Source organism: Rhipicephalus microplus, chromosome 4 (assembly GCF_043290135.1).
Source record: "Rhipicephalus microplus isolate Deutch F79 chromosome 4, USDA_Rmic, whole genome shotgun sequence".
In the NCBI taxonomy this organism is placed as follows: domain Eukaryota; kingdom Metazoa; phylum Arthropoda; class Arachnida; order Ixodida; family Ixodidae; genus Rhipicephalus; species Rhipicephalus microplus.
In genome coordinates, this window is record NC_134703.1 from 80,733,960 (window position 1) to 80,761,284 (window position 27,325).

At 46.1% G+C, this 27,325-nt stretch overlaps 1 protein-coding gene across 2 annotated transcripts in view; it reads left to right on the forward strand.

Moving 5' to 3' along the window:
• The window catches only part of LOC119172129 (uncharacterized), a 108,763-nt gene extending 83,479 nt beyond the window's left edge, over positions 1–25,284 (forward strand). The window contains exons 1-6 of one of the 2 annotated variants that reach the window (XM_037423135.2): positions 10,799–10,986; positions 17,997–18,142; positions 19,710–19,793; positions 21,512–21,550; positions 22,090–22,140; positions 25,127–25,284. In XM_037423135.2, the coding sequence (XP_037279032.1) occupies positions 10,905–10,986; positions 17,997–18,142; positions 19,710–19,793; positions 21,512–21,550; positions 22,090–22,140; positions 25,127–25,156 (432 nt within the window). In that variant the 5' untranslated portion in view covers positions 10,799–10,904 and the 3' untranslated portion in view covers positions 25,157–25,284. Of the gene's footprint in view, positions 1–10,798; positions 10,987–17,996; positions 18,143–19,709; positions 19,794–21,511; positions 21,551–22,089; positions 22,141–25,126 lie in introns of those variants that run through there. The other variant, XM_075893079.1, reaches the window with a different exon arrangement.
• Positions 25,285–27,325: the final 2,041 nt, after the last annotated feature.

The following is a 27,325-nucleotide window of genomic DNA, read 5'->3' on the forward strand; positions in this document are numbered from 1 at the left end:
AGCAATATTGGTGGGCGCTGCGGGTGGGGTCGGCCGTTTAGTGCCGTTTGAGGTATCATTAAGGGAGGACAAACAGACAGATGTGCAGACAGACAGACAGACCAAAAGTTTTTTGTCGAAAGTCCCCAAGAAAGACTATCGTCTCTACAACTCCCAACAGCCCCCCGAAAAAAATACCCCACAAACGAAAAAGGAAACATCGATTGCGCAGGCTTATCTCGGTGAAACTAAGAAAACAGGTTCATTAGGAATGAAAATTTCTGATCGTGAAGGAGTAGAAAAGGTTGACTTACGCATCTAGCGCCATGTTTTGAATGATGCAGGCCTCAACTATTTCACGAGTTACTTGCTCACAGTGACGAAATAGCACAGCTGTTTGTTCAAACAGTGGAGTGCAGCCACACTGACGGCGGGGTAAGGCCAAGTGGGACGACGGCGTACCTTTCAATGAGCTGTGGTGCTCGCGTAGATGGATATTGAGACACCGCCCAGTTTGGCCCGCGTAAACATGTCCGCACGAGAAAGGGGTCTCGTACCCCTTTTACAAAAGGCACAAAACGAATGCCATGTCTCATGGTGCACTAGCATTTTTCACCACTTTTTCTACTCTCACGGTACTGCAGCCTTAGGCAAATGCCCTCAGACTTAATTTTATATGGAAACACCACGTTGACACCAAAGCGTGCCGCCACTCTCTTGAACCTGTGGGACACTCCGTGAACGTAGGGTGTTTCCGAGAAAGGCCTGCTTCCTTCACACCTTTTCGTCAGCGCTAGCTTACCACCTGCTCTTACGGTCTTAAGTAACATTTCACTAGCAGCGGCTATAACAGCATCAGGGTACCCTGCCTGACTCATCGTCACCGCTTGTGCGCACATGCTTTGTCTCATCAGGTGTGGCAAGACTTTGAGATTGCTGACCGGATACAAGAACTGGTTATCCCCTTCTCTACAAGTCTAGAATGACCTGACTGGCAGTCGAGCAAGCCCTTTTGGTACCTTGGTTTATATCACCAGCATATCCTACCAGGGCTAAATGCTAAATAGAGGTCTAAATACTGCAAAGCATCGTTCCAGGGTACCTCAGACGGGAACTTCAGACCTTGCCCTTGCTCTATGAACACCTTCATTACGTTAATCATCTTTCTGATGAAATCGAACCTGTCCACGAAAACCAAGCAATCGTCAACATAACAAAATGCTTTGAGCGAGAGATCAAAAAGACTATTCTGAATAGCCCTGTCCACTTTTGCTAAAAATATTGTACTCAGAACAGGCACGACACAACTACCAATACATACGCCAAATTTTAGAGCAAACACTTTCGCTTTTCAGGTGACGAACGTCGCTTCCAGGTAACACCTCAGTACCTCGAGGACCCCGTCAACCGACACATCCGAACGAGAGCTGAACGCATGTTCATCCTCTTGATTACCAGTACACTCTTTTACACTATGGAGAAGAGGGGCTTGCGGTAAAGAGTAGTAAAGATCCTCGATGTCCAGGCTAAATGCCCTTGAGCCTCCTGATTCGTTGCGCCTAAGAAAATATACGGACATGTCGGAACTGGGCACTTGAAAAGGGTCTACCACAACCAGAGATTCCAGGATCTTTTGAAGGTATTGAGACACTATTTGAAGCTAAGTCTTCCTTTGAGAAACGATGGTATGGAAAGGAATGTCGGGCTTATAGGTCTTAGTGGTAATAAAAACATCTAGAGAATGGCCTATTTATTTCTTTACCTTATTGACCAGTTTATCTAAACTTAGGCTTTTGAGCAGTTACGCTGCTTGCTTTTTTACTTTGGAAAGGTTGTGCGACACTTCGCGAAAAGTCTTGTAAATGGCCGCGCTTGCTTTCTCGGTAAAGATTCCCCGAGACAGAATCACGAAGAACCCTTCCTTGTTGGACACTACACAGGTGAGGCTAGAGGAATGCAAAAAATCAACAACAGAAGACATGACATTATCATACACTGGCCTTGGTCTATGCTTAAGCAGAGCATCGGTGCACTACGCCACACAAGTAGTCCTGCCGTCCTCGGGCACTCTTCGAGCCACGGACCTTGACAACGACAATAGTTCTGCCGGGAGAAGGGCTGGTTCCACACAAAACTTAGGACTCTTTTTCAACATGTTAAAGTGCTTGAGGAACACATCACACTCGCTCAAACTGAGCACTTTGCTCTCTTATGTTACCATAGTTTTTGTTCTTGCAGGAAGCGTGGGTCTGACCTGGTTCCACAACCACTCAGTAACCTGGTTGCAAAGCTTCAGCCACTGTTTATAGTTGTAGTTCCCGGAGGACGGGCTTACATCTTGTTGACATGTCAAACGCAAACAATCCTTGGGAAAACGAACCTGATGCCACCATTCCGAGCACAGCAAACGGCACAATCTTCTGGAGTGTCCAGCCGAAGAATGCATCACGCGAACGAGCACCTGAAGATTGGGGGGACACGTAGAGGTCTTAGCATACCAAGGCGTCCTCCGGGCTCGACTTATATATTTGGGTGGAACCGACCTAATAAAGGACAAAAAAGAGTGAACTAAAACGAATAAACGCAGAGCAGACAGCAAGTGGGACAAGGTACCCTAGCCCTGCGCCTGATTTTAGAAGCACGACCAGAGAAGCTTACGAGAACCAGAATTCAACTGTAGTCACAAATCATTATTACGTTTTCAGACGTAGATGATACTGACGACATTGAAGGAGTTTATGTATAGCGGTTTATGTTTTGTTCGGGTACACAACGTCAGGTTTGCAGTGTGGTAGCTTGGGCTAGTTGGTATGGCTATAGTTGGTTCTCGCGCTATAACTATCGTCAGGTTTGCAGTATGAACGCACTGGTAGTGTTAGAGAAAGGAAAAAAATATATGCTTATAATAATAAAAAGGAGTAATGCAAGAACTCTCGATTGAATATATATATTCTATTTGTGGAATACTGCAGGCCAAAAAGGACCAAGCAGGAGGGGCACAAACACAACCACAAGATCAGTACATGAGTGACACAGCTTCACTAAAATACATCTGTGTAAGAGGAGAGCGAGTAGAAGAGAAACATCAAAACAAAGAAAGCACGCGTTCAGTACACGAGTAACCCAGCTTGACTAAAATACATCTGTGTAAGAGAAGAGCGAGTAGAAGAGAAACATCAAAACAAAAAAAAATCAAGCGATATTTGGAGGAGGGGGGCGGTCAAGATTCACAGAATTAAACATTGGGTTCATCAAGATCGAAGGTTTGGAGGAAATCACAATGCAAGTTATTCCATTCTGTTACAGTTCTCGGAAAAAAGGAAAACTTAAATAAATCTGTCCGCGCGGAATACGGAGTTAAAGATCGGACATGAGAATGACGAGTTTGCCTGGTCGAAAATGGGGTAACGTAATGTGATGGTTCTAGCCCAAGTTTATTGTTAATTAGTGAGTCCAAGAATTTCAGACCGAGAAGTTGGCGCCACGATTGTAGCATCTGGAACTCGTTATCTTGCATTAGTTCAGTAACTGATGTACCACGACCATACTTCGAGTAAATAAAACGCACTGCTCGTCTTTGAATCTTTTCGAGGGAATATATGTTAGACTTAGTATGCGGATCCCATACAATACAAGCATATTCTAGCTTTGGACGTATTAAAGTGTTATAAGCTAATAGTTTCACTTGCGACGGGGCGTCTCTGAGTTTGTGCCTTAAAAGACACAGTTTACGGAAAGCCGATGACGAAACATCGGCAATGTGTGCATTCCAGGACAACTTATTCGTTATCGTTATACCTAGGTATTTGTATTGACTGACTTCTTTTAAGGGTTGGATTTTGGAGGAATGGGAAAACTGAAGGGGATTTTTCTTGTTAGAAATTCGAAGGCAAACAGATTTATCGAAATTGAGCACCATGCCCCATTTGTTACACCACGAAAGAATATTGTTAAGGGCAGTGTCGAGAGCGACCTGGTCATCTGGCGAGTGTACATCTGTGAAAATAATGCAGTCGTCTGCAAAAAGTCTTATTTTAACCAGACCAGTAATAGTATTAACAATATCATTGCAATAAATTATAAACAGCAGCGGACCTAGAACACTACCCTGCGGTACGCCGGAATCTACTGGGAGAGGAGCTGATGTCTGTCCACACACACACACACACACACACACACACACACACACACACACACACACACACACACACACACACACACACACACACACACACACACACACGCACACACACACACACACACACACACACACACACACACACACACACACACACACACACACACACACACACACACACACACACACACACACACACACACACACGCACGCACGCACGCACGCACACACACACACACACACACACACACACACACACACACACACACACACACACACACACACACACACACACACACATATATATATATATATATATATATTTATATACATATACATATATATATATATATTTATATTTATATATATATATATATATATATATATATATATATATATATATATATATATATATATATATTTTGTGAGCAGTATTTATGCGTCCCATCTTTTCATCTGTACATACTCATCATCACCAGTCAAGTTTAGGTTGTGGGGCTCATACTCGGGTCAATAAAGGAGAGTCTTGAGTGTACTCGACGCCATCTTACAAGTGGTGGAGAGTACTGCCCGGTTCCTGCGTCCTCTCGCGTTCTCGGACACCCCAGCGTCTTCTAGAATACATCCCTGGAGCTCCGTTCAGGCCACCGCTTAAACGACCTGGGTCCGGTAATGTCGCAAGCCGCCCAGTCCAGCGTGCCAGCTTCGCCACCGCTCCCACCGCCAAGAAACCCTTCTCACCTGGTCACCAGCCCTCAAAAGGATCCTCCGCTGTTCGCAGGACTTCCGGGTGAAGACGTTGAAGACTGGCTCGAGGAGTATGACCGCGTGAGTGTTATCAACAACTGGGATGAGCCTGCAAAACTCACCTACGTGGCATTCTACTTGAGCGGCGTCGCGAAGACGTGGTTTTTCAACCACGCCACAGATTTACCGACATGGCCCGCCTTTACACGTCAGCTCCGCCAAATTTTTGCCAACCCGTCAGTGCGCTCAGATATCGCCAAAAAGAGGCTTGGTGCACGTGTTCAACGCCCTGGCGAGTCTTACACTTCTTACATCGAAGATGTTCTCGCCCTTTGCCGCCGCATCGACAACGATATGGCGGAAAACGACCGTGTGCGCCACCTGCTAAAAGGAATTGCGACTGTCGCTTTTAACGCGCTTGTGGTGCAAAATCCCCAAACCGTAGCCGATGTTGTCGCTACATGTCGGCGCCTTGAGGAGCTTCAGACCACTCGGGTACAACCTGATATGTCTGATCTGAGCTCAAGTCATGATACAACAGAGCTGCGTGCACTGATCCGCTGTTTCATCCGCGAGGAGCTTTATGCACAGGCTTCATCTCGCCACCTTGACATTCGAACGACGCCACCTGCTACTAGTTTACGGGACGTCGTGAGGAAGGAACTGGCCTTGATGACTAGTACACCAGCTCCGAGTTCACATCCCATGCCCAGTTATGCTCACGTTGCTGCAACGACGCCTGCGCCCCACCAGAGCCTGGCCTCGATGACTGTCACACCTGTCCCGAGCTCATATCCTGTGGCCATGCCAACGTATGCTCAGGTTGCTGCTAGGACACCTGCACCCCAGCAAAGCCCAATGCAGCTACCAGCGCCCGAAGTGCATGGTTCGCTCAACTCACTCGCACCGCGACCATCTTCCCAGCCTTACAACGCCTGGCGCAGTTCGCGACCGACTTGCTTCTATTGCGGCATCCGTGGTCATATTTCAAGGTTTTGCCGACGCCGTCAGCAAGACGAACGACGAAGCTACGATAACCTTGAACGGGACGACTTCTACGCGACTGGCCCACCCTATCGTCGGCTGTATCCGAACAGCACACGTCGGTCGCCGTCTCCGCAGAACTTTGACCCAGTTGGCAGTTCCCGGTTCTCACGTCGTCGCTAACCTTCACCGTTCCTTCACGCTTAAGGGCTTCACCGTTCCTTCACGCTTAAGGGCGTTCCTCTTCTCCTCTCCGACCTTCTACTTTAATTCTCGACCGCCAACTGGAAAACTGAACAGTGCAGCTTCGGGAGGGAAAGCTGCATCTTTCGAACTGCGTCAAACTCCTCCGGACCGCCCATCGAATGTTTTATTGGTGTATGTTGAAGGTATACAGACAGAGGCACTGGTGGACACAGGCGCATCACTTTCCGTAATTCGTGCAGACTTTTGTACCCGCTTGAAGAAAGTTAGGACGCCCTACGATGGTCCTCCCCTTCGTTGCGCAGATGGAGTCCCTATTCAGCCTTCAAGTGTTTGCACAGTCCGCGTTTTCATAGATGGCATCCTTCACCACATTCAGTTTCTTGTACTTCCTTTGTGCACTCACACAGTAATTTTAGGATGGGACTTCCTTTCTTCAGCATCAGCTTTCATATCGTGTCGTCAGCGAGTCATTCAAATGTCAGCTACTGAGAGTTCATCGGATGTCGATCCATACAGCTTCCGTTTAGTTGCTGCCACTGACTGTTTCATTTCGCCAGGAGATGAACAACTTCTAACGATCGCTTCGGATACTATAGTTAATGGTGACGTGTTCATAGCTCCATCAGTTCGCTCCAAACCTGCAGGGCTTACTATAGCACCCGGCTGTGTGTGGTTTAACGACGGTAAAGCATTGGTAACCGCCTTGAATCCAACTTCTTCGCCAGTGATGCTGCCCCAGGGCACTGCTGTGAGCTGCTTTGCTGACAGTGAGCCCTTTTCGCTGGTTCCCCTTCACGCAGAATCACCGCCTTTGTCTGCTACTACTGATATCAAGACTACCACTGTTACCTTAAATGACACCATAAGTCCTCACCTCACTGCCGAGCAAAAGAGAGACCTCTTAGACCTTCTCCAAAAGCACAGCCTTTCGTTTGATGTACATTGCAAAGTTCTGGGCCGCACCTCCGTTGCAGAGCACAGCATCGAAACCGAAGGCAGCTACATTGTACGCCGCCGCCCATACCGTCTCTCTTCGGCAGAACGGCAAATCATTGAGGAGAACGTCGCCGACATGCTCAAACGGGATATTATTCGACCTTCATCCAGCTCCTGGTCGTCTCCTGTAGTGTTGGTCCGGAAAAAGGATGGCTCTGTCCGCTTTTGTGTTGATTACAGAGTGCTCAATAAGATCACGAAAAAAGACGTATATCCGTTGCCACGCATAGATGATGCCCTGGACTCCCTACAAGGCGCAGAATATTTCTCCAGCCTCGACCTCCGATGCGGGTATTGGCAAATACGTATGCGCGAAGCAGACAAGGAGAAAACAGCGTTTGCGACGCCTGACGGGCTTTACGAATTTAACGTCATGCCCTTTGGCTTATGCAACGCTCCAGCAACATTCGAGCGCATGATAGATACCGTCTTACGTGGTCTCAAATGGAAAACCTGTTTATGTTATTTAGACGACATCGTCATTTATTCATCTACTTTTTCTCGGCACCTTAAGCGATTGGACGAAGTTCTAACGTGCATTTCGAACGCTGGCCTACAGCTCAATACAAAAAAGTGCCACTTCGCCAGCACAAGCATCAAAGTATTGGGTCACCTTGTGAGCAAAGACGGCGTTCGACCCGACCCCGACAAGGTTGCTGCCGTAATTAGTTTTCCATGTCCGCACAATCAAAAACAATTGCGAAGTTTCATGGGCCTGGCGTCTTACTTTCGCCGCTTCATCCGTCACTTTGCTGCCATTGCGGGGCCGTTACACAAGCTTCTGACGTCAGGGACGGATTTCACGTGGACTGACGAGTGCGAGTGTGCTTTCCAAGCCCTTAAGCGTGCTTTGACATCAGACCCCGTCCTCCGTCACTTTGATGAGAGTGCACCCACTTTCCTGCACACAGATGCCAGCGGCCACGGAATCGGTGCTGTCCTCCTCCAGCGCGACGACACTTCACGTGAGAGAGTAGTTGCGTATGCCAGCCGTGCACTAACACCTGCAGAGCAGAACTACTCGATAACAGAGCAGGAATGTCTCGCTGTCGTTTGGGCCATCCAGAAATTTCGACCTTATCTGTATGGACGCCACTTCACTGTGGTTACCGACCACCATGCCCTATGCTGGTTGCCCTCGCTGAAGAATTTGTCTGGGTGCCTCGGTCGCTGGATACTGCGTTTGCAAGAATACACTTTTGACGTTGTGTACAGATCCGGCAAACAGCATCAGGATGCTGACGCTCTCTCTCGCTGCCCTCTGTCACTTTCACCTCCAACCACGCATCCTGAATGCCCCTCAGGTGATCAAGCGGCTTCCTCTTCACTCACGTTATCACCCCTGGCAGTTGCTGGGTCGCTACCTTTAAACAACAGCGCCCAGTTTGCCGCGTACCAACGTGACGACCCCTACTGTAACCGCATCATCGGATACTTGAATGGCTCGCCTTCTCCACCTAATGCCAGACTACGTCGTCAGCTACGGCTGTTCAAGCTAGAGAACAATGTCCTGCAGCACTATACTTACAATGCGGATGGGCATCGGTGGGTGCCAGTACTTCCCCGTTCGCTGCGAAAACAAGTTCTCGAAGCATTGCACGACGAACCGTCAGCTGGACACTTGGGATTTCAAAAGACCTACAGCCGCGTTAGGAGCCGTTTCTTCTGGCCTGGTCTTTCCACCTTTGTGGCTAATTATATCGCTTCTTGCGCACTTTGTCAACGCCGGAAACGACCAACTTCAGCTCCTGCTGGCTTATTACAACCCATTCCATGTCCCGACACACCGTTTGCCGTTGTCGGAATAGACCTCGTCGGGCCACTTCCCGTAACGTCAGCGGGCCACCGCTGGATCGTCACAGCCGTCGACCACCTCACACGATACGCGGAGACCGCTCCTCTACGCACTAGCTCCGCCTCAGACGTTGCCGCCTTCTTTTTAGAAGCCATTGTGTTGCGTCATGGTGCACCTCGCACGTTGTTAAGTGACCGAGGAAAGGCCTTCATGTCGACAATTCTGGACGAAATTCTAAAAACTTGTGGCACAGTTCATAAGACCACGTCCGCTTACCACCCGCAGACAAATGGGCTGACAGAGCGATTCCACCATACTCTAATCGACATGATATCCATGTACATCAGACCGAACCACGATAATTGGGACCATATCTTGCCGTTCGTAACATTTGCACACAACACCGCTGTTCAACGAACCACCGGGTATTCACCTTTCTTCCTCGTCTATGGTCGTGCGCCAACATTCACCATTCACGCCTCTTTCTTCAATGCAATGTCAAAAACGTCGACGACTACGCCAGAACATTTCGTCTCCAGGCTTGCTGAGGCCCGGCAACGTGCTCAACTCAACACGGAGGCCAGTCAACAAGACCGCAAGCAACGCTATGACAGCTTTCGTCGAGACGTCACCTTCCATCCTGGAGATGAAGTACTACTTTGGACGCCTGTTCGCACACCCGGATTGTGTGAAAAGTTTCAGTCTCGCTTTGTAGGACCTTACGTTGTTTGTGAACGAACATCTCCTGTCAATTACCTTGTCACTCCCGTCGAGGGTTCCTCGGACCATCGTTAACGTGCCTCCGAGATAGTCCACGTTTCACGTCTTAAACCCTTTGTGCGCCGTACCTTTCCCGCCTAAGTCTCGGCCGGGCCGGCCGCTCAAGTGCGCGGGGAAAATAAGTGTGAGCATTATTTATGCGTCCCATATTTTCATCTGTGCATTACATCATCACCAGTCAAGTTTAGGTTGTGGGGCTCATACTCGGGTCAATAAAGGAGAGTCTTGAGTGTACTCGACGCCATCTTACAATATATATATATATATATATATATATATATACATTCATATCCTATCAAGAGTTTATGAAGTACTCCTATTTATTATTTTATATATGTAATGGGGTTGTCAGAGCTGTTGAGTCGCTACTTAATACAATAAAAACTGAAAATGTGGTGAAGTGATATATCTTTACAGATAGAGGTGATTTTAACCATTCTTTTTAAACAAGCAATTCCTTGCTTTAAACAGATCAGTATTACAGATGATAGCACTTTTGTCCGATAGAATGTTTGACGTAAGAGTCAGTGATGTGGAAAGATAGGTGCTTCTCTATTTTCTAGCCATTGTTTATACTTAGCACGAGGCCACCAAGGAGCGTGTTGGGGAAACAGAATGTTGTACGACAAGTGAAATACTGAAAGAAAATGTGTAATTATCTGTAGCTCACGTGATATTACCTTCACGTCGAAACAGTTGCACTTGTTACCTTCGGTGTACTTGCCTTCATTGAAGATCTATGCCCGACGCATGCCACGTCAATACATTCAGGCTATGTGCAAGCGTGGACACTAAATACTTGTTTCTTTGCATGTAGCGACCATGGTGTGAGCGCCTCTGACTGCCGTAGCACAATTGGACAGCTGATACTATGGCAATGGCCGTGAGAGTATTTGCTTCGCCACACAGAATTCTGGTGATGTAAGAGCACGCAAATAACTGAACAATGCGCCCACAATGCCGCGTATTCAAAAAAGAAAAGAAGAGGGGCAAACAAGCACTAAAAAAGTGGCGCTTGTTCACACTTGGCATGGTGCCCCTAATGGAATTGTACGCCTTTCAGTGGGCGCGTCGCGGAGGTGTGACTGCGGATGTGGGTGCAGCTGAAACGAGAATAACTTAGAAATGTTCTATAAAAAGCGAGTGGTGATGTACATGACGCCACACGAGGAACAAGCCCCACCTGGAGCGTACTTTGAGGTACGGCAAGGAGTTTACGTTAACTTGAACCAGTGATCAGTTTACGAATAATTGAATACTCTCACTGACTTGAGCATCATGGGTCTAGTTGTGGTACTTGTTGCGATGCTATGCATCAGCTTCGTTGCAGCTCAAAGTACCACTGAGGAACCAATGACAGGTTGGTGATTTTTTCATTTGTAAACGACCATGCGACCCTCACTTTTATCCAGATAATTTGGAGACAGAGAGGTATTGACCCCTATTCCATTTTTTATATAGACAGGAAGAAATCAATGCTTGCAGAACACTGTCCTAAATCAACCTCTTGAAGGAATATCATTTTCCACCGCTGTTAAATTTAGTAACCTTGTGGGTGCATGCTGTCAGGGGCAATATATAAGGAAACATGACGTTCTCTTTTAATCAGCGATTGCCGGCAATGTACATATATGAATACTACGTGCTAAACTTTATTAGATACTTTTTTGTCTCAGCATTTAGTTTTGCGCTCGCCATCCGCGTTTCGCTGCTATGGCGTTAGCAGGTAATTCCAGTGTCCCCCTCATATTTCTTACGACTGTGTATACATAAATATAAAAACCTTTTTTTGCGGAATTTATTGGCTATAGAAATGCCAGAATGTGTGTGCCCGGTGCTTGCACAGAACAAAATAATTTGCCCTACAGACGAAAATAAACACTGGCTACATTTTAACAACATGTGCCATTCGGGGATTGTCTGGAAGTCCTAGCAGTTTGCGCCTAAGTGTGCTATACGCCGTCCTTTGCGATAAGCTACAAAAATAGATATCGACAAGGAATAACGCATGCTTCTGAAGCCCGACTGATTGTGAAAAACGTATTGCGTCTGGGCGGTCGTATCTTAATCGCAGTTTCCAGTATTAAGGGGAAATGTGCAATCATACGGTAAACAATGATGCAAAAATTTGTCTTTGAATATGCTTCCACACTGCGTTTCTTGGAGCATTTTCTACGATCTATTTCGTTGTATGTGACCCGCAGCATTTTCCCATTTGTGACTTGGAAGCAAGGTATATATATTCACCGTATACAAATATTATGTTAAATAACAAGGGAATACCATGGCTGATCTCTCCGTCATAGGAATCGGTATCACACGAAAGTGAAACATGTCTTCATAGAAGTGCTTATTGTGTAGTGATATATGAGAGCTTGTACAGTTTTTACAAGAGTTTTGAAGCAATAGCACCGTTTAACGTGAACACAGCCACGTTCACGTCTAGTAAAACGTCTCCATCGCGACGACTACCACCCATGGTAATGAGTTACCCGTTGTGGTAACTGAAGTTTTTAGCGTACACCTGAACATAGCCTACCGTGAATCACGCACAAGGTTGATATCAAAACAATCTCCCATTACATACTGCTGCTCGATACGTGCGTCTTCAAAAATGGTAAGTTATGGAAACACCACGGTGTGTGCTGCTGAAACCTAGGCTAGTGCTCGCGCATACTGCGATTCAGCAAAGTGGGACGCCGAGGTTCGTAGCTTGATCTGGGAACATGTGCCGGCGTTCTAAATCCACGTCCTTCTGAACTCATTTGCGATCCGCTAAGCTACCGCATTTGCCCGTCGACATCGTTGCCTTTCTGCAGTAGTTCCTAGAGCAGTTTTATTCAATAAGGCATTGCTCTCACACTCGAAGTAGTCGGTGGTGAACCATCATTGGTGAATTTTGAAGCTCCACGACTTCAACAATGAGCTGTCATGCGCTAACACGAAACGAAAGGCAAAGCGCATAACTGCGTCGGCGACTCTATGATGCACGCTCGGTCAAGACTTCTCATTGCTATCGAGAAGTTATTACGATGGCATCCAAGGCTGCGCACCGGCACGCAATCTTGGACGCCATGCTTCAACTGTGTGATGCCGCATTAATTCTATTGAGCACTCACAGGCGGCAGCATCGTCCCATTTTATCAAAAGAGAGCAGGCAGTGAGAGAGAATGTATGAAAGATATAAAGTGCATTTGTACACCTCTCTACAAATGCCTCAATGGATCAGTCGGTAGAGCACCAGGCGCTTGTCGTAGTTACTCAAGGAGTGAGAGGTTCAACGCCAAGCAAGAGAAATTTCATATGTGAAGCAGCTCTTTCACTAGCCTGTGTAACACTGTCCCCCCGTGTATCTGTATGAACGCGCGGCAATGCTCTCACCTTGTAACAGGTGTTGGAGCGGTGTAAGCAAGTAACGCTGTAGCTGCGCGTTGAAGTCACGCTACCCTCGCAGTGCGCGCTGATGTCGCTCTGCGCCTCGCCTACCACGCACTCGCCGTAGCGCCCGCAGCTGCCGCCTCCTCCTTTCGCCCGCCACACCTGAAGCTACCACCTCTCGCTACAGCACTGATTTCTCAGTTTGTGCACCAAATGAGCACGTTGATGTCTGTACGTGGCTCCTCTCTCTCGCCTCACCCACTATATCACTCGAAACGCTCGAGCGCATATCAAGTGGCAACACTCTTTCGGCTCGTTAACAAGGACGTTGGAAGACGACGCTCCTTCGCCCGCCGAAATATCCGCCAAAGCGATTAGGCCCAGCCTGGTTGTCACCAGCGTTGCGAGGGTTGGCGAAGCCGATCACGTCTGCGAATGGCGACGTCACGCCTTCAAGACCGACGAGACACGAGCCAGGGAAGCTGAACGCAAGCATCAGCAGTGGAAGATCAACGACACCGACGAGGCGCGAGTGAAGAACGCCGATTGCGTCCGTGCGCAACGCTGCTGCTGCCATCGCGGTATTCTTTGGGAAATGGTGTGAATTTTAGATGCGGAAGCATCTTATACTCGCGCCTTGTAGTGCGCCGTCCGCGCCGTCCGCGCCGTCCGCAATGCTTCTCGAACATTCGACAGCTGACGCGCGCGCATGCGCCGTCGCGCCGTCGCCCACTCTTCCACCATCTGTGCATCCCTTCCTCCTCTACACACCGCGCGCGCTTCACTCCTCCACCATCTGTGCACCCTTCCTCCTCTACACACCGCGTTCGACATCTACAATTCTCCTGATTCTCCAGTGGACGCGCATGTGGCGTCGCGCTTCGAGAACATTCAACAGCTGACAGTGCATGCGCCGTCGAGCTGTATATATACTCAGGGTCGGCGCTCGCTCAGTTGCCGCTCGTCGGTTGGTTTGTACGGCGCGTCGACGTCCAAGGTCGCGGTGAAATGAATTCCAACGAATCCACAAACACAATGATCGACGTCCCTTCGACCAGCGCCGCCCTTTCGCATACGTGTGTACGTGTTCACTCATTTAACACCCCCTCCTACAACCACGTTAACCAATTTAGCCATCGACCCAAGTAAGTCGCAATTTAACACCCCATTTCACAACCACGTTAACCAATTTAGCCATCGACCCAAGTAAGTCGCACTTTAACACCCCGTTAACCAATTATATGCTCCGCACCCTCCTCAGTGTTGTCCCGAGGGAAGCTGCGGGCAATTTTTTTTTCGAACGATTCTTTTTTCTTATATAGTAGCGTTAGTTTTACGACTTCATATGCGCGGCAGAAATACGTCAATGAAGTATTGATGGACACCGGCAGAAAACACTTTCGTGTTAAAAAATTCACAGCATATCCACGGAGTAAAGTTGTTGAGACTCACACCGCGCTGGAATTAAACACACAAATAAAAGACACACTGAAGCACAGGTAGGACACACACGAGCGCGAACTAACAACTGTTTATTCGATGGAAATGTGACACACACATATATAGGTTGAAAGGAGAGAAAAAGAAGAAAAAGAAAGAGCGTGAACATGCGCACTGCCCACCAAGATAAAGCGCCCATCAGTGCTAATCAAATCCAGCCTTGTCAACTATCTAAAATGTCTACGTAAAAAAGTATATTCATTGTTTGACAAATGAATAGATGGCACACTAACACATTTGTCCTCACCAAACCTGCGCATCATGAAAGCTTCAATGATTTCTCTTTCCCTTTTGTCTTCTGATCTGGATAAAACAATGGTCTTTTCAAAGTTCGGCTTACATTGACACTTCATGCAATGGGTAGCTAAGTTACTGGGGTGACTGATTTGCTTGCAGTTATAATCATGCTCGCGTAAACGTGAGTTAAGGCACCTACCAGTTTGCCCAACGTACCAATTTCCGCAAGGCAAAGGAGTACCATATACAACATTTGTTTCACATGGAACAAATTTGTTAACATGCCTAACCGAACATATGTGGTTGTTCCCTTGGTTGCCGCTGTTTACTTGGTGACAAAGCGAAATTAATTTGTGAGGTGCCGTAAAGGTCATGGGTATGCCATGCCTACTTGCAATTTTTTTCAGTCCATGCGAAATGCCGTGAACGTAAGGCATAACAATAGGCCTCTCCTCTGGCTTCTCTTTTATTCCTACGTTCGTGTTGTGCGTGCTGCCGATGGTTTTTAAAAGCCTCTCGGCCAAGGCTGTGATTAAGGCATCAGGGTAATCACTGTCCCTAAGTCTATCAATCTGCTTCATCAAACTACGTGCAACCATGTGGTCACACGACTTTTGGCAGCTGTTTAACATGCACGCATATGCAACACTTCTTTTCACAAGCTTGGAGTGACCCGAGCTGTAGCTTAACAAACTTTTATCACCTCTAACGTCATATTCCCAGCACATGTGTCCCTCACCTTGCGAAATCATGATGTCTAAAAACTTTATGCCAGAACTTGTGGGCAACTCGTAAGTGAAATCAAGACCACGAAATGTTGTTTTAAACATCGCGACAAAAACTTCGGGTTTTATGTTGGCACATTTCGACCTAGGGAAACATAATAGATTGAAGGAAACATAACAGATTGATAGACTTAGGGACAGTGATTACCCTGATGCCTTAATCACAGCCTTGGCCGAGAGGCTTTTAAAAACCATCGGCAGCACGCACAACACGAACGTAGGAATAAAAGAGAAGCCAGAGGAGAGGCCTATTGTTATGCCTTACGTTCACGGCATTTCGCATGGACTGAAAAAAATTGCAAGTAGGCATGGCATACCCATGACCTTTACGGCACCTCACAAATTAATTTCGCTTTGTCACCAAGTAAACAGCGGCAACCAAGGGAACAACCACATATGTTCGGTTAGGCATGTTAACAAATTTGTTCCATGTGAAACAAATGTTGTATATGGTACTCCTTTGCCTTGCGGAAATTGGTACGTTGGGCAAACTGGTAGGTGCCTTAACTCACGTTTACGCGAGCATGATTATAACTGCAAGCAAATCAGTCACCCCAGTAACTTAGCTACCCATTGCATGAAGTGTCAATGTAAGCCGAACTTTGAAAAGACCATTGTTTTATCCAGATCAGAAGACAAAAGGGAAAGAGAAATCATTGAAGCTTTCATGATGCGCAGGTTTGGTGAGGACAAATGTGTTAGTGTGCCATCTATTCATTTGTCAAACAATGAATATACTTTTTTACGTAGACATTTTAGATAGTTGACAAGGCTGGATTTGATTAGCACTGATGGGCGCTTTATCTTGGTGGGCAGTGCGCATGTTCACGCTCTTTCTTTTTCTTCTTTTTCTCTCCTTTCAACCTATATATGTGTGTGTCACATTTCCATCGAATAAACAGTTGTTAGTTCGCGCTCGTGTGTGTCCTACCTGTGCTTCAGTGTGTCTTTTATTTGTGTGTTTAATTCCAGCGCGGTGTGAGTCTCAACAATGTTCAACCAACTAGCCCCCACTCTTGCCCTTCTAACCACGGAGTAAAGGCTGATGAGTAGTGCAAAGCGTCCGTCCGTCTGTCTGGGTGTCTGTCCATCCATCCGTCCGTATGTCTGTCCATGTGGCCGGCTACGCCTGACGCAGCGCAAGTTTAGTTTAAGTGGAGCTTCGCCGCTAAAATTTGCTCCAATCTCCCGAAGGAAATCGTGAGGAAATGCGAACGCATTTCTTGCACCCAGAGTACATGGCGTCGTAATTTTAATGGCGTAAATTGAAGACAAGAGGAGGATTTGTACCACGACCACTTACACATTTATCAGCCAGCGAAAGGTCGAGAGTGAGGCGTGCGCTTCACTCCATTTATATATGCGAACGAGCGACGGTACGGGAGAGTGGAGTGCATGGAGGAAAGCGAGCGAACGGCTAGAGAAGGAGCGGCGAAGCACTCACCTACCTTCTCCTGCACTCCCTTCACGCACGTGGGAGCTCCCCCGAGCTGCCACGATGCAAGCGCCCTCACAAGCCAGAGTGTGCTCCTCCTCTCCACTCTCTCTACGCTACTCCGCCCCCACTACCTGCTCCGGTTTGTAGGGTCGAGGATAAGCGTGGGCGCCCGCAGCTTTTGCTATGGAAGAGGGAGTGAGAGCAGAGAGATAACGCGGGCCGGCGCGTAGACGCCACCGGACGCCTGACACGTCTCAACTAAGAAATGCATTCCTATTAAAAAAAGTCCGTAAAATTTCTGAATGATAAGGAGTCGAAGGTACGATGAACGAACGAAAGCCACTCTGGTAGACGATAACGTGCTTATGCAGCAAAGCAACAACAATGGCATAAAAACTCATTCCCAGGATGACGTAACAAGCTTGGGCTCGGTGTACGTAGGGACAACATTGAATATAATCGTTTTACAAGCCGCATTAGAATTTTGCGGGAGTAGAGAAAGAAAACAACCAAATATATATTGCACTGAACGCCCATGCACACACGCACGCGCGCACGGAAGTGCACGCACACACACACACACACACACGCACACACACACACATACACACACACACGCGCGCGCGCGCACACACACACACACACACATGTGAGTGAATATGTGTGTGTGTGTGTGTGCATGTCTCATTTAATGTCTCGTGTACACACAAACAGACACACACGTGCGTGTGTGTGTGTTTGTATATGTGTGTACATGAGACATGTAATCAACTAGCCAAGCTGTTGGTTCTACCAGAATCAAGAGCTGCGTCACAAAATGGTGGGATGAAAGCTACGAAAGGACAACGACTAGTAGAAACAGGCATCTCGTTTTACTCTTCCCCTTCTCGACCTCGAAAATGTCCTCTCATATGATGTCGCATGAAAGTAGCTGCAATGACATGACAGCAAACATTGCGATTGTTTCTTGGTCATTTCAATTTTAATTTGTGCTAAAACAACTTTACAGCGCCATTATTTCATATGACGCAGTGGACACCATCATCGACCAGCTTAAGGACATGGTGAATGACTTTGTTCGTGACAAAGCAAAGGCTGAAACATTGGTCGAGAAGATCGAGAGCGCTCGTGAATGCCTTAATATGACCGGAGGAATCAGAGAGGAGGTAATGAAAAAGGTGAGCGCTGGTACATGTCTAACCAGAGAGATCAAATCTCGTGGACAAAGTTGAGGCAGTCAACATGACAACCCACTCACGCGGTGCCATCCAAAGTAAATATTTACTAATGGAGATACTTGTTGCGGGACTATTTGGTACAGAGTTATGAAAGAAAGTTCTAGACACATATGCACCACTGATAGCAAGTTAGGCGCTTTTCTCCAGTGCTCCTTCATTCTTTTTTTTCTGTTCTGGAGTGTAGAATATTCCCTCATAATGTTCATTCATAGAGTCAGCATGTGTCTCTTTGCGACAGCGATTTGCACATTCACATCGCAAAGGCACCTGCGGCATTTGCACGAAATATACCATAAAATCTGCAGCAACTGCGAACTTTGCTCGCAAGGGCGAAGTCACGTAAGCTATCTCGACAGTCATCACTAGGCGGCTCGTTTACGTGTTGCGCTCTCACAGCTTTCATCGCACTGAGACAACCCACAGCCCCAAAATCACCTCGCTCGAAGCAGCGGCCATGTTCTCTTAAACCGGCGGCTTTTGTTCAGTTACGCGAGATAAGGTGCCAAAAAGTTTGCTGCTAGTCTTTCTTCGCTTAATATTCCAGTTGTTGTCACATTCATTGCTTCGCCCTTGCGGCGAAACTTAACAGTGAAACAGTTAAAGATGGACGTAAAACATATGACAGGAAAACGATATCATCCTCATAAACGGTTGTGGGCCTCAAAAATTGGATAAATTTCCCTGTTACACTAAAAAAATAAAGAAGCCAAACAAATGGCTGCGAGTGAATATTCGGGAACGGGAACAGCAACTGCAGCTGCGAAAGGTTCCCGAGGGGATGGATGTTCTACGCTAATGATGACGTGTCCGTAGATATATGAGAGGTGTGAACACTTTGTTTCAGCCCGAGTTCGTTCCTGTAGCTTGGACATCCGTGTCGTGTCTGTGACTGTCTTGGGTTTTACGCGAACCTCTCTGCGGTGAGAATCGTTGACAGATTAGACTCCCGAATCATAAAGTTTCACTGTTTGATGTCTTGGGAGAATTAGTGTACACTTCGCCCTTTCTTTCTTTTTGTGCCCCGGTGTTAGGGCGGGTAATTGTAAGAACAGTGAATACATCTATATATGTTATTTCATTGCCGCGTCACTGATATGTGAATTTTGAGCTTGATCTACCGGGAGGCACTGCTCCGTACGTTTCACGCTGTGAACTTTTGCCCATCGCATAGTGTACGTTCATATCGTTCCTCTAAATCAAACTATAATTTCAAGATACATTGTTTCAGGGCAGGAAGATAGCGAAAAAGATCACACATGACAAATTGCCGTTCTATACGTGGCGATTAGCCAACCTATTAGCCATATGATATTTTACTGCTTTGTGGTAACACATAAGTTGCGCATTCTCCATACTTGCACAAAATGGTAAGGTGCAAGAAGGCTCCCCAAAGCATGATGGATGTTCTCTGATTTTTGTTTAACATGTAGTTCCTGACTTGAACACTGTGGTGCATGCCAAAGAACAATTGAATGTCTTACCTGGCTGTATTTTCTTTCACGAATAGCTCACCAGCGGTATCATCCCGACCATGACTGAATGTGCCGGTAGGATCAAAGACATAATGGAAGCTCCAGCAAAAATACTTGCAGTGAGTACCCGAATTTCACAAGAAATTTCTAAAGATTTAGAGCATCATAAACCGTTAGCCAATATTGCCACGTTCCTTTCCCCAAGTTTTGTTATCACCCCGTTACGTTATAGTATAAGTTCAGCGCAAACCGCGCCTATGATGTTCGAGAAGCTTCGAGGCTTTAGTAGATCATTTTTGTCAAGATTACGCCCACTTCGGGAACGTCACAGATTATTCTAGAATCTACGTTGCCGCTAGCGATAACGCTAGAATATTCGATCGCAAGGGTATAAATGCCGACACGCATCGCCGCTTGTCAGTTCATCGATGGCTGACGCTGCATTCACCGCTATTAGTGCAAGTGTGCTACTGTAACCCGACTTTCCGTTTACCGGGCACAGGTTTGCCCAAATAAACAGTTTCATCTGTCCATTCAGTCTCTCGCCTTCAACCACGTCATGACTTCATGACGATGTGTATGATTTTTGCATGCTTCTAAAGTTACATGATGAGGAACCAGAAAAAGAAAACAAAAGCAAAATGAAAAGCTTAGCAGTGGCTTAGCTCGGCTATGCCACGATATACGTAGCGTGAGCTACATACAGAAGGACGGACGGATGCACGGACAGACGGACTAGTGAGTGAGCTCACGCAAATCAAGCACCAGCGAACTAGTCACACGTCACTCCGGGACCTTCTAGGTCTTCTTCATGGAGCCGGCTGTGCGCCGTGTGACGTCACTGTTTCTTGGGCTGCACAGCATGGCTTTTGATAAACCACGCAAAAACGCTCAACCTCGGCCCGTGCAGCTTATGCTACAATTTTTCCCCGGACAATAACACGTACGTGGGCGAAGTAAATAACCCCTAAACTTATTTAACAGTCGCAGTGAGGGTTGTGCAACGTATTTGTAGGACGAATAATCTGTTAATTTAGTAGAAGATGACAATTATATTGAGAAAATATGAGTACATGACTGTGCATTCAAACTTTTACTAGTTAATTATCCAGTTATCACAAGTTCTAGGAGTTGATTATATACATAAGCATCACATTTTTTAGTCGCGTCGAAATAAAACCAGCGATAACACGTTCACAACAGTAAGTTAGAAGGCATTGTCGTAGTAAATTGACAGAAATAAAAATATAAAGGATGCTAACCATACACTCACGTTTCTTTCTACTAATTTTGCTGCTGTTCCCTTGTTATGGTATAACACATGCACGCTTTACATCTTCATGTACACGAAATTATATCAGTGACATTCAAAATGTTGTGCAGCAACTAGTGTTACACTCCGTGAAGACCTTGTGAAAATTATCCAAGATTACTGTTTTCTTTTGTTCTCAAATATAAGACAGAGATTTCGCAGTCAGCATTAGACTTGAGTTGAAGTAAAATTGGGTGCATTAGACTTAAGACGGATACACCACAGGTCTTTTTAGTCATCAGCGGATCATGTTCAGAATACTGCGCTCAGTACATTTAGGTGCTAGCTCATACCAAGTTGTTTTTCTCAAGGCATTCCTGGTTGATTTGTGGTACGTGTTATTCTTAGTTCACATTTTACAGCCACCTTTACAACTATGCAGCAAAGTCTGGCAAGAGCTCTCTGCGTAGGCAATTACATAACAACGTATTTAATGCTTGTATTCAATAACGACTGTGAAAGTTCAACCTATGAAATTTCAACATTTTCCAAAATAATTCAATCTGCCATCTTATTACCCCTCAGATGAAACAGTGCTTCACTGAAAAATTACAGGAATTCATGGTAAGGTGTTTCAGTCCATTTTGTGTGCATTTCACACCTCGTTGCATTGTTAATCCTATAGTTCACACTGACCATTGTAGCTTACGTTTCGTTTTGACTTCTGGTAGTGCCCACATTTGTTATTACACTGAAGCCTTATTTGAACGCACGTATGTAAGCACTTAAACCATGGCGAGCTATAGCGAAAAACAAAAGCCATCCTTTTTTCTCAGGAGGGGAAATCTCCTAGAACCATTTCAGTCTTTTTTGCTTGCTTTGTCCCCTGTAACTGTACGAAAAGAAATAAAACTTTCTTAGTACTGTTAACACTTCGGAACACTGTCACGTGGTATGATATTTTGCAGCCACAGCTATACAATGGGTACTTGTATTGAAATAATGCACTTTTTGTAACTGTTTTCACACTGTTTTTATCTTTTAAAACTCGAGAATTCTAGCTTTTGTAGTGCTACAAGGTAGCAACGACGTTATATGAGTATGCATAAAAGGCGCGCTTGCACACAATGGTGCATGACGTATACAACACTGTCTATCTGCAGAAATCCAACGGAATGACACACGATGAAAGGAGGATCCTTGACAATATCGGAGTGAGTATCATCTGCATGTTCCAGGTTACTCCGTTGATCATGCCACGTGTATTTTATTCATACCTGAGGTAGCTTGAAACCTTCATTAGCAATTTCGTAGGTAGCTGGAGACCTTCGTTAGCAGTTGTAACTGCAAGCCGTAGCAAGAAGCTTCGGATAAATTATAGCGCCTGTGTATCCTACAAGTGCATCTAATTAAAGAGGTAATGAACCATGCACCAGAATAGGTTAGGTGGGAAAAAAAAGAGCACATCCCGCAGAAACCAGACAGTGCCATGAACAGGTCTGCCAAACGTTGTGGTCGTCCGCGACAAGGAACGTTCACAAGTGCAGCTCGCAAGCTGCCGTTTTCTGAGACTTCCTTTTACTACAGGGGCATGTGTTCACTCTCTTCGAATCTATGGGCACCTGCTGTTTGACGTCGAATAGTGCACGTAGCGCATTCCTGGCCAATAAACCATAGAGTTTTCTAATATACGCTAGAGGGATATCATGGCGCTAGTGTCTGTGGCAGCTGCAACGCACGGTGCTTCAGCGAGCACGGGATTGACGGATAGTACACGTATTTGTCTAATATTCGTACTTCTGGCCTACTTCTGCCTCAATGTGTGTCCATGTGGCTTGGAGCTGTTTCCTATCAAAACGAAAATCAGTAAATGTTCAGCGGTTGCACTACACAACCTTATTTTTTTAGGCTTACCATTTCGAATCAGGTCACAAAGTAAAAAAAAAATCGTTTTTTCCATAAAAACGATACCGAAAGCAGCAATAAACGAAGCCGCAAGTGCGATTCGCTGCCCGCAAGTACGAAGGCTAGGCAAATCCGTGTACTACCCATCATTCCCTTGGTCGCTGAATGATCGCAGCGCCAGAGTCTCCTCAAGTTAATTTTAAGAAACTCTACGCAATAAACGACATAAATCAAGAGCAGCGATCTTATCAGCTACGTGTCTTGCCACAGGCTCCATTGTCCTCTCAGCTTACACAGTGAGCCACACTCGCTCACACATATCACCACGGGAAAGAGTTCGCGTGCTCACTAGGTCATGACACTCTTTGACGTAGCTTCCTTCCCCCTTGCCATCCATCCTTGCGTAGCTTCCAGTGCACACGTCGGGACGAGAGAACAAAGCTAATAATGTGCTAGACCAATCCCTGTAACTCCGCATGTTCTTGACGGACTCTAGAAGTTTTTGCGGTGATCCACTCGCGAGGCAGTAAACTTCGATACTGAGTTTCTTAGATCACTACTTGAAAAAGTAATGCGGACCACCTGTAATGGCACCCAGAAATTTGACATTTCGTCTTCGTCTCTGTGGGAACGTCCTCCCGTGAGGCTGCAAATTCAGCCATTGTGATGGGTTGGCTGGACAAGTCTAGCCTTTTCATACCCTTATAGCCTAGTTCCCCGGCAGGTCTCAGCAATCAGCACTCACAATATGTTGTTTCGGCCCAATTTTGGAATTGAATATTAACAGTACAAGCAAAACATAGCTTTTATGCGCCATTTTCTTGTTCTTTCTGGTGGTCCTTAGCGTCAAAGAAAATGAAATAAAAAGATGCGCATGGTTTTTCTTCAAGCTATCAAAATTGTCATGTTTGCATGATAAAACATGAGAAACCATGGAAAGTAGTAAAGCTGCTTAGCAACCCCCTTCGTCCTGAAGGAAATGCAGCATTTGTTCTGCGTATTCAGGCGGAATGTTGTATAGCGTAGTCCTTAGTGAGAAAGAGGAAGTTATAATATTTGAAAAGGCCTGCTTGATGATTAAGTGACTGGCCTTAAAAAAATTGGCCGCCATCTCGCCTTGCGAGGATGAATTTCCAATGAAGCTGTACCGCGATTGATCGATTGATTGATTGATATGTGGGGTTTAACGTCCCAAAACCACCATATGATTACGAGAGACGCCGTAATGGAAGGCTCCGGAAAATTTCGACCACCTGGGGTTCTTTAACGTGCACCCAAATCTGAGCACACGGGCTTACAACATTTCCGCCTCTATTGAATCTGTACCCCAAACAACACCTCGTGAGTGAGAGGATGTTTATTAGTACTTTACAGTAATGATAGCGGTAATCACTTTGTGGTCACTGTGGTAGGCTGCGATTACTTTTGAGGGGAATTGGTTCCTTTCGTTGGGCATTGTAATCATGCTTTCTGGTGTCATTATTTTTTTTAGCCTACCAATGGCCACCTTATAGGGATCTGAATGAGTTTCTAGGCTGGTCTCTCTTTCCTCAAACACAAGTGGGGAGAACAAAGGGCCGTTTGACTTCCTTCAGAGCTTTCGTATGAAGCTCAAAACAGCTACAGCTTAACATATATCAGGAACGCGTGGGAGGGTGCTTCCATAGTTCACTAGCACCTTATAATACAGCAGTTCAGTTTTAATGCTTTTGTGTTTTCTATTGAAACGAATATTGAAGTCTATGCTGTACGCCTGATTGCAAAAGAAGACATGTCGTTCGCTTTTAATTGTTAAAGTGTTCCTAAACCACCCAGAGGTCCAAATTCAGTTGTGGCGTTGCAGTTGGGCTCGACTTAACAGCGAACGAGTTTGCCAGCTTGCCATTCTTTGTTTGCGAAGCCCTCACTTAGCGTGCAAGACGAAAACGCAACGAGCACATACATCTGCTAACACAGTGCACAAGCGTCTGCTGGAAGGGAGGGGCCATTTAACTTGGTGTTTGGGGCTTACGCCACGAAATATTGCCAACGGGAGGTGCTTTCCAACGGGAGGTACTAAGCCTCACCGTAAAACTAAATGGGAGATTTATGCATATGAAGGTTCAAAGAGGGAAGCGCCCGTCGTAACAATGATCTTTCCCCTTGGCTCTGTAGTGAAAAGAAGCTTAGGGAACCAGAAGTGTGCCACATTTTCCTTCTTCTCCCTTCACCCAACCAAACTAAGCTCTCATTGAGGGCCCTGTTCACGTTGTCCCCGCTTATGTACAGCGTAAACGTTGTTTCCTTTTCTTTCAGAAATGCATCAAAGCAAGTGTTCCGTCTTGAATCCGGCTGGACTTCGAAAAAGCTGTTGATTAAAATCTCATAACCAACACTCCCTTGTACTTTTTTAACGCAATACCTTGCGCAAAAAAGGTTGAATACGCAATAAAGGTTGAATGAAAAAAAGAAGACATATATAGTACAGTTTTGCTTACCTTTTATCTTGAAAAACAAAAACAAAAACATGAAGTTGGTGATAAGCTATTAATGAGTATTTTCCTAGTTAAAGTGTGGTTGATTGCTCATCAACATCAGCCTTAGAAGCTCCAGTGCGTCATCTGAAACGTCACGGCTGACAGTGCATGTGTACTTTTTGCGGTAAAGGCTTTTATGGCACGATCCATCAGACACCCTTATTTCTCTTGAGAGATGTTTGATCGACCGAGTGATAGGGTGAGAAATGAGGGTGAGAGTAATCAGAAAAAATGAGACGTTGAGTCACCTCGTGTCATGCTCTGACTCCGCAGAAAGAGCTTGTCGTCGTTGCCGCTTTGCCTTTCGCGTGTCACAGCACTTTCACGATCTTCTTTTTTTTTTCTTGAAACGCACGTGTTCTTCATTGCCATCAGCGTAATCGTCATGCTGTATAGTGGGCATCTTGCATTTGCTGTGCCATGATGGCAGAAACAGAATGAGTAGTCTCGAACGCGTTTGTATTTCATCGTCATCAGCGTCATCGTCATCACCTGTCACGAAAGACGGCGGGCATGGCTTGACCCTAAGGACCTCCGCTCCTAAAAAAATGCAGATTAAAAAGTAGAGATACATGTAGACGCGAAATTTGGTGCAAATGATGCAGGCGGATAGATGTGCACACTGAATTTGGACGTCAAGTGTAAGGTTCTTGGGGAAGAGCGCTGAAAAAAAGATATTTTGGTAGAACGATAAGCTAGCGAGGCAGTGACGATATGTGAAAGGTGAAATCATACGCTATGATTTTGCTAAAGTTACACTTACGTCATATGAATACGCGAAATGAATAAATCTGGCTTTCCGAGTGACTGATAATTGATTATTTGCTATGTGGGGTTTAACGTGCCAAAACACCATATATATATATGAGAGACGCCATGGGGGATGGGTCCGGAAATTTCGACCGCCTGGGGTTCTTCAACGACCAATCATATCTGAGCACACGGTCCTGCAGCGTTCTCGCCTCTACAAAAAAAAAAAAAAAAAATGGCAGCATATCCACGGAGTGAATGATGGAAAGTGGGGCGAAGAATTTGTCCGTCCATTCGTTCTTGCTTCCGTCCGTCCATGCGTCCGTCAGTGTGACTGTCCATGCGTCCATCAGCCCGTCCGTGCGTGCGTCTGTTCGTGCGTCCATCCCTGCGTTCGTCCACGCAACCGCCCCTGCGTCCGTTCATGCGTCCATCCATGCATCTGTCTATGTGTCCGTTCGTCCATCTATTCAACACTCCAAGTACCACCATCTCGCATCTTTTCATCATATATTCCCCATATAGAAGCACCGCCATCCAGCGGACATTCCAAGGACTAAACGAGAGGTGGCACACGCACACTTTCTTACGGCTTGCGCTTCGGGTCCACTTCCCACCTTTAACCACCTCGAGTTCATGGTATATACTAGTTCACTGTATTCATGGCACTGCGGCCGAACGCTCGCTAAACCTTTCGAAAACCAAGGAGGTTACGCCCAGCGAGTATGACGTAGCAAACTTTTTCAGTCAGATAGTGCTCAATGTACATGCCAATGGCGGCTAATGGGAAATGAGAGGCGGAGAATTCGGCTTTTACTTTCTTACGGCTTGCGCTTCGTATCCACTTCCCATTTTTAACCACCTCGAGTTCATTCATGGTATATACAAGTTCATTGTATTCATGGCACTGCGGCTCAACGCTCACTAAACCTTTCTAAAGCTAAGGAGGTTACACCCAGCGAGTATAACGTAGCAACCCTTTCCTGTCAGATAGTGCTCAATGTACATGCCAATGGCTGCTAATGGTAATCACAGCCTGTGCGGTAACTAAAAGCCGAATGCTCCTATCTGTCATTCCCCATTAGCAGTCATTGACATGTACATTGAGCACTATTTTTTATTGTTCAACAACGCACAGAAGAAGTCTCTCACTGGCACCACCTTGGAGGTCAAAATGTTATAATCGTTACATACTACGGAGGACGCAAGGGGCCGTTATAAGGAGCTT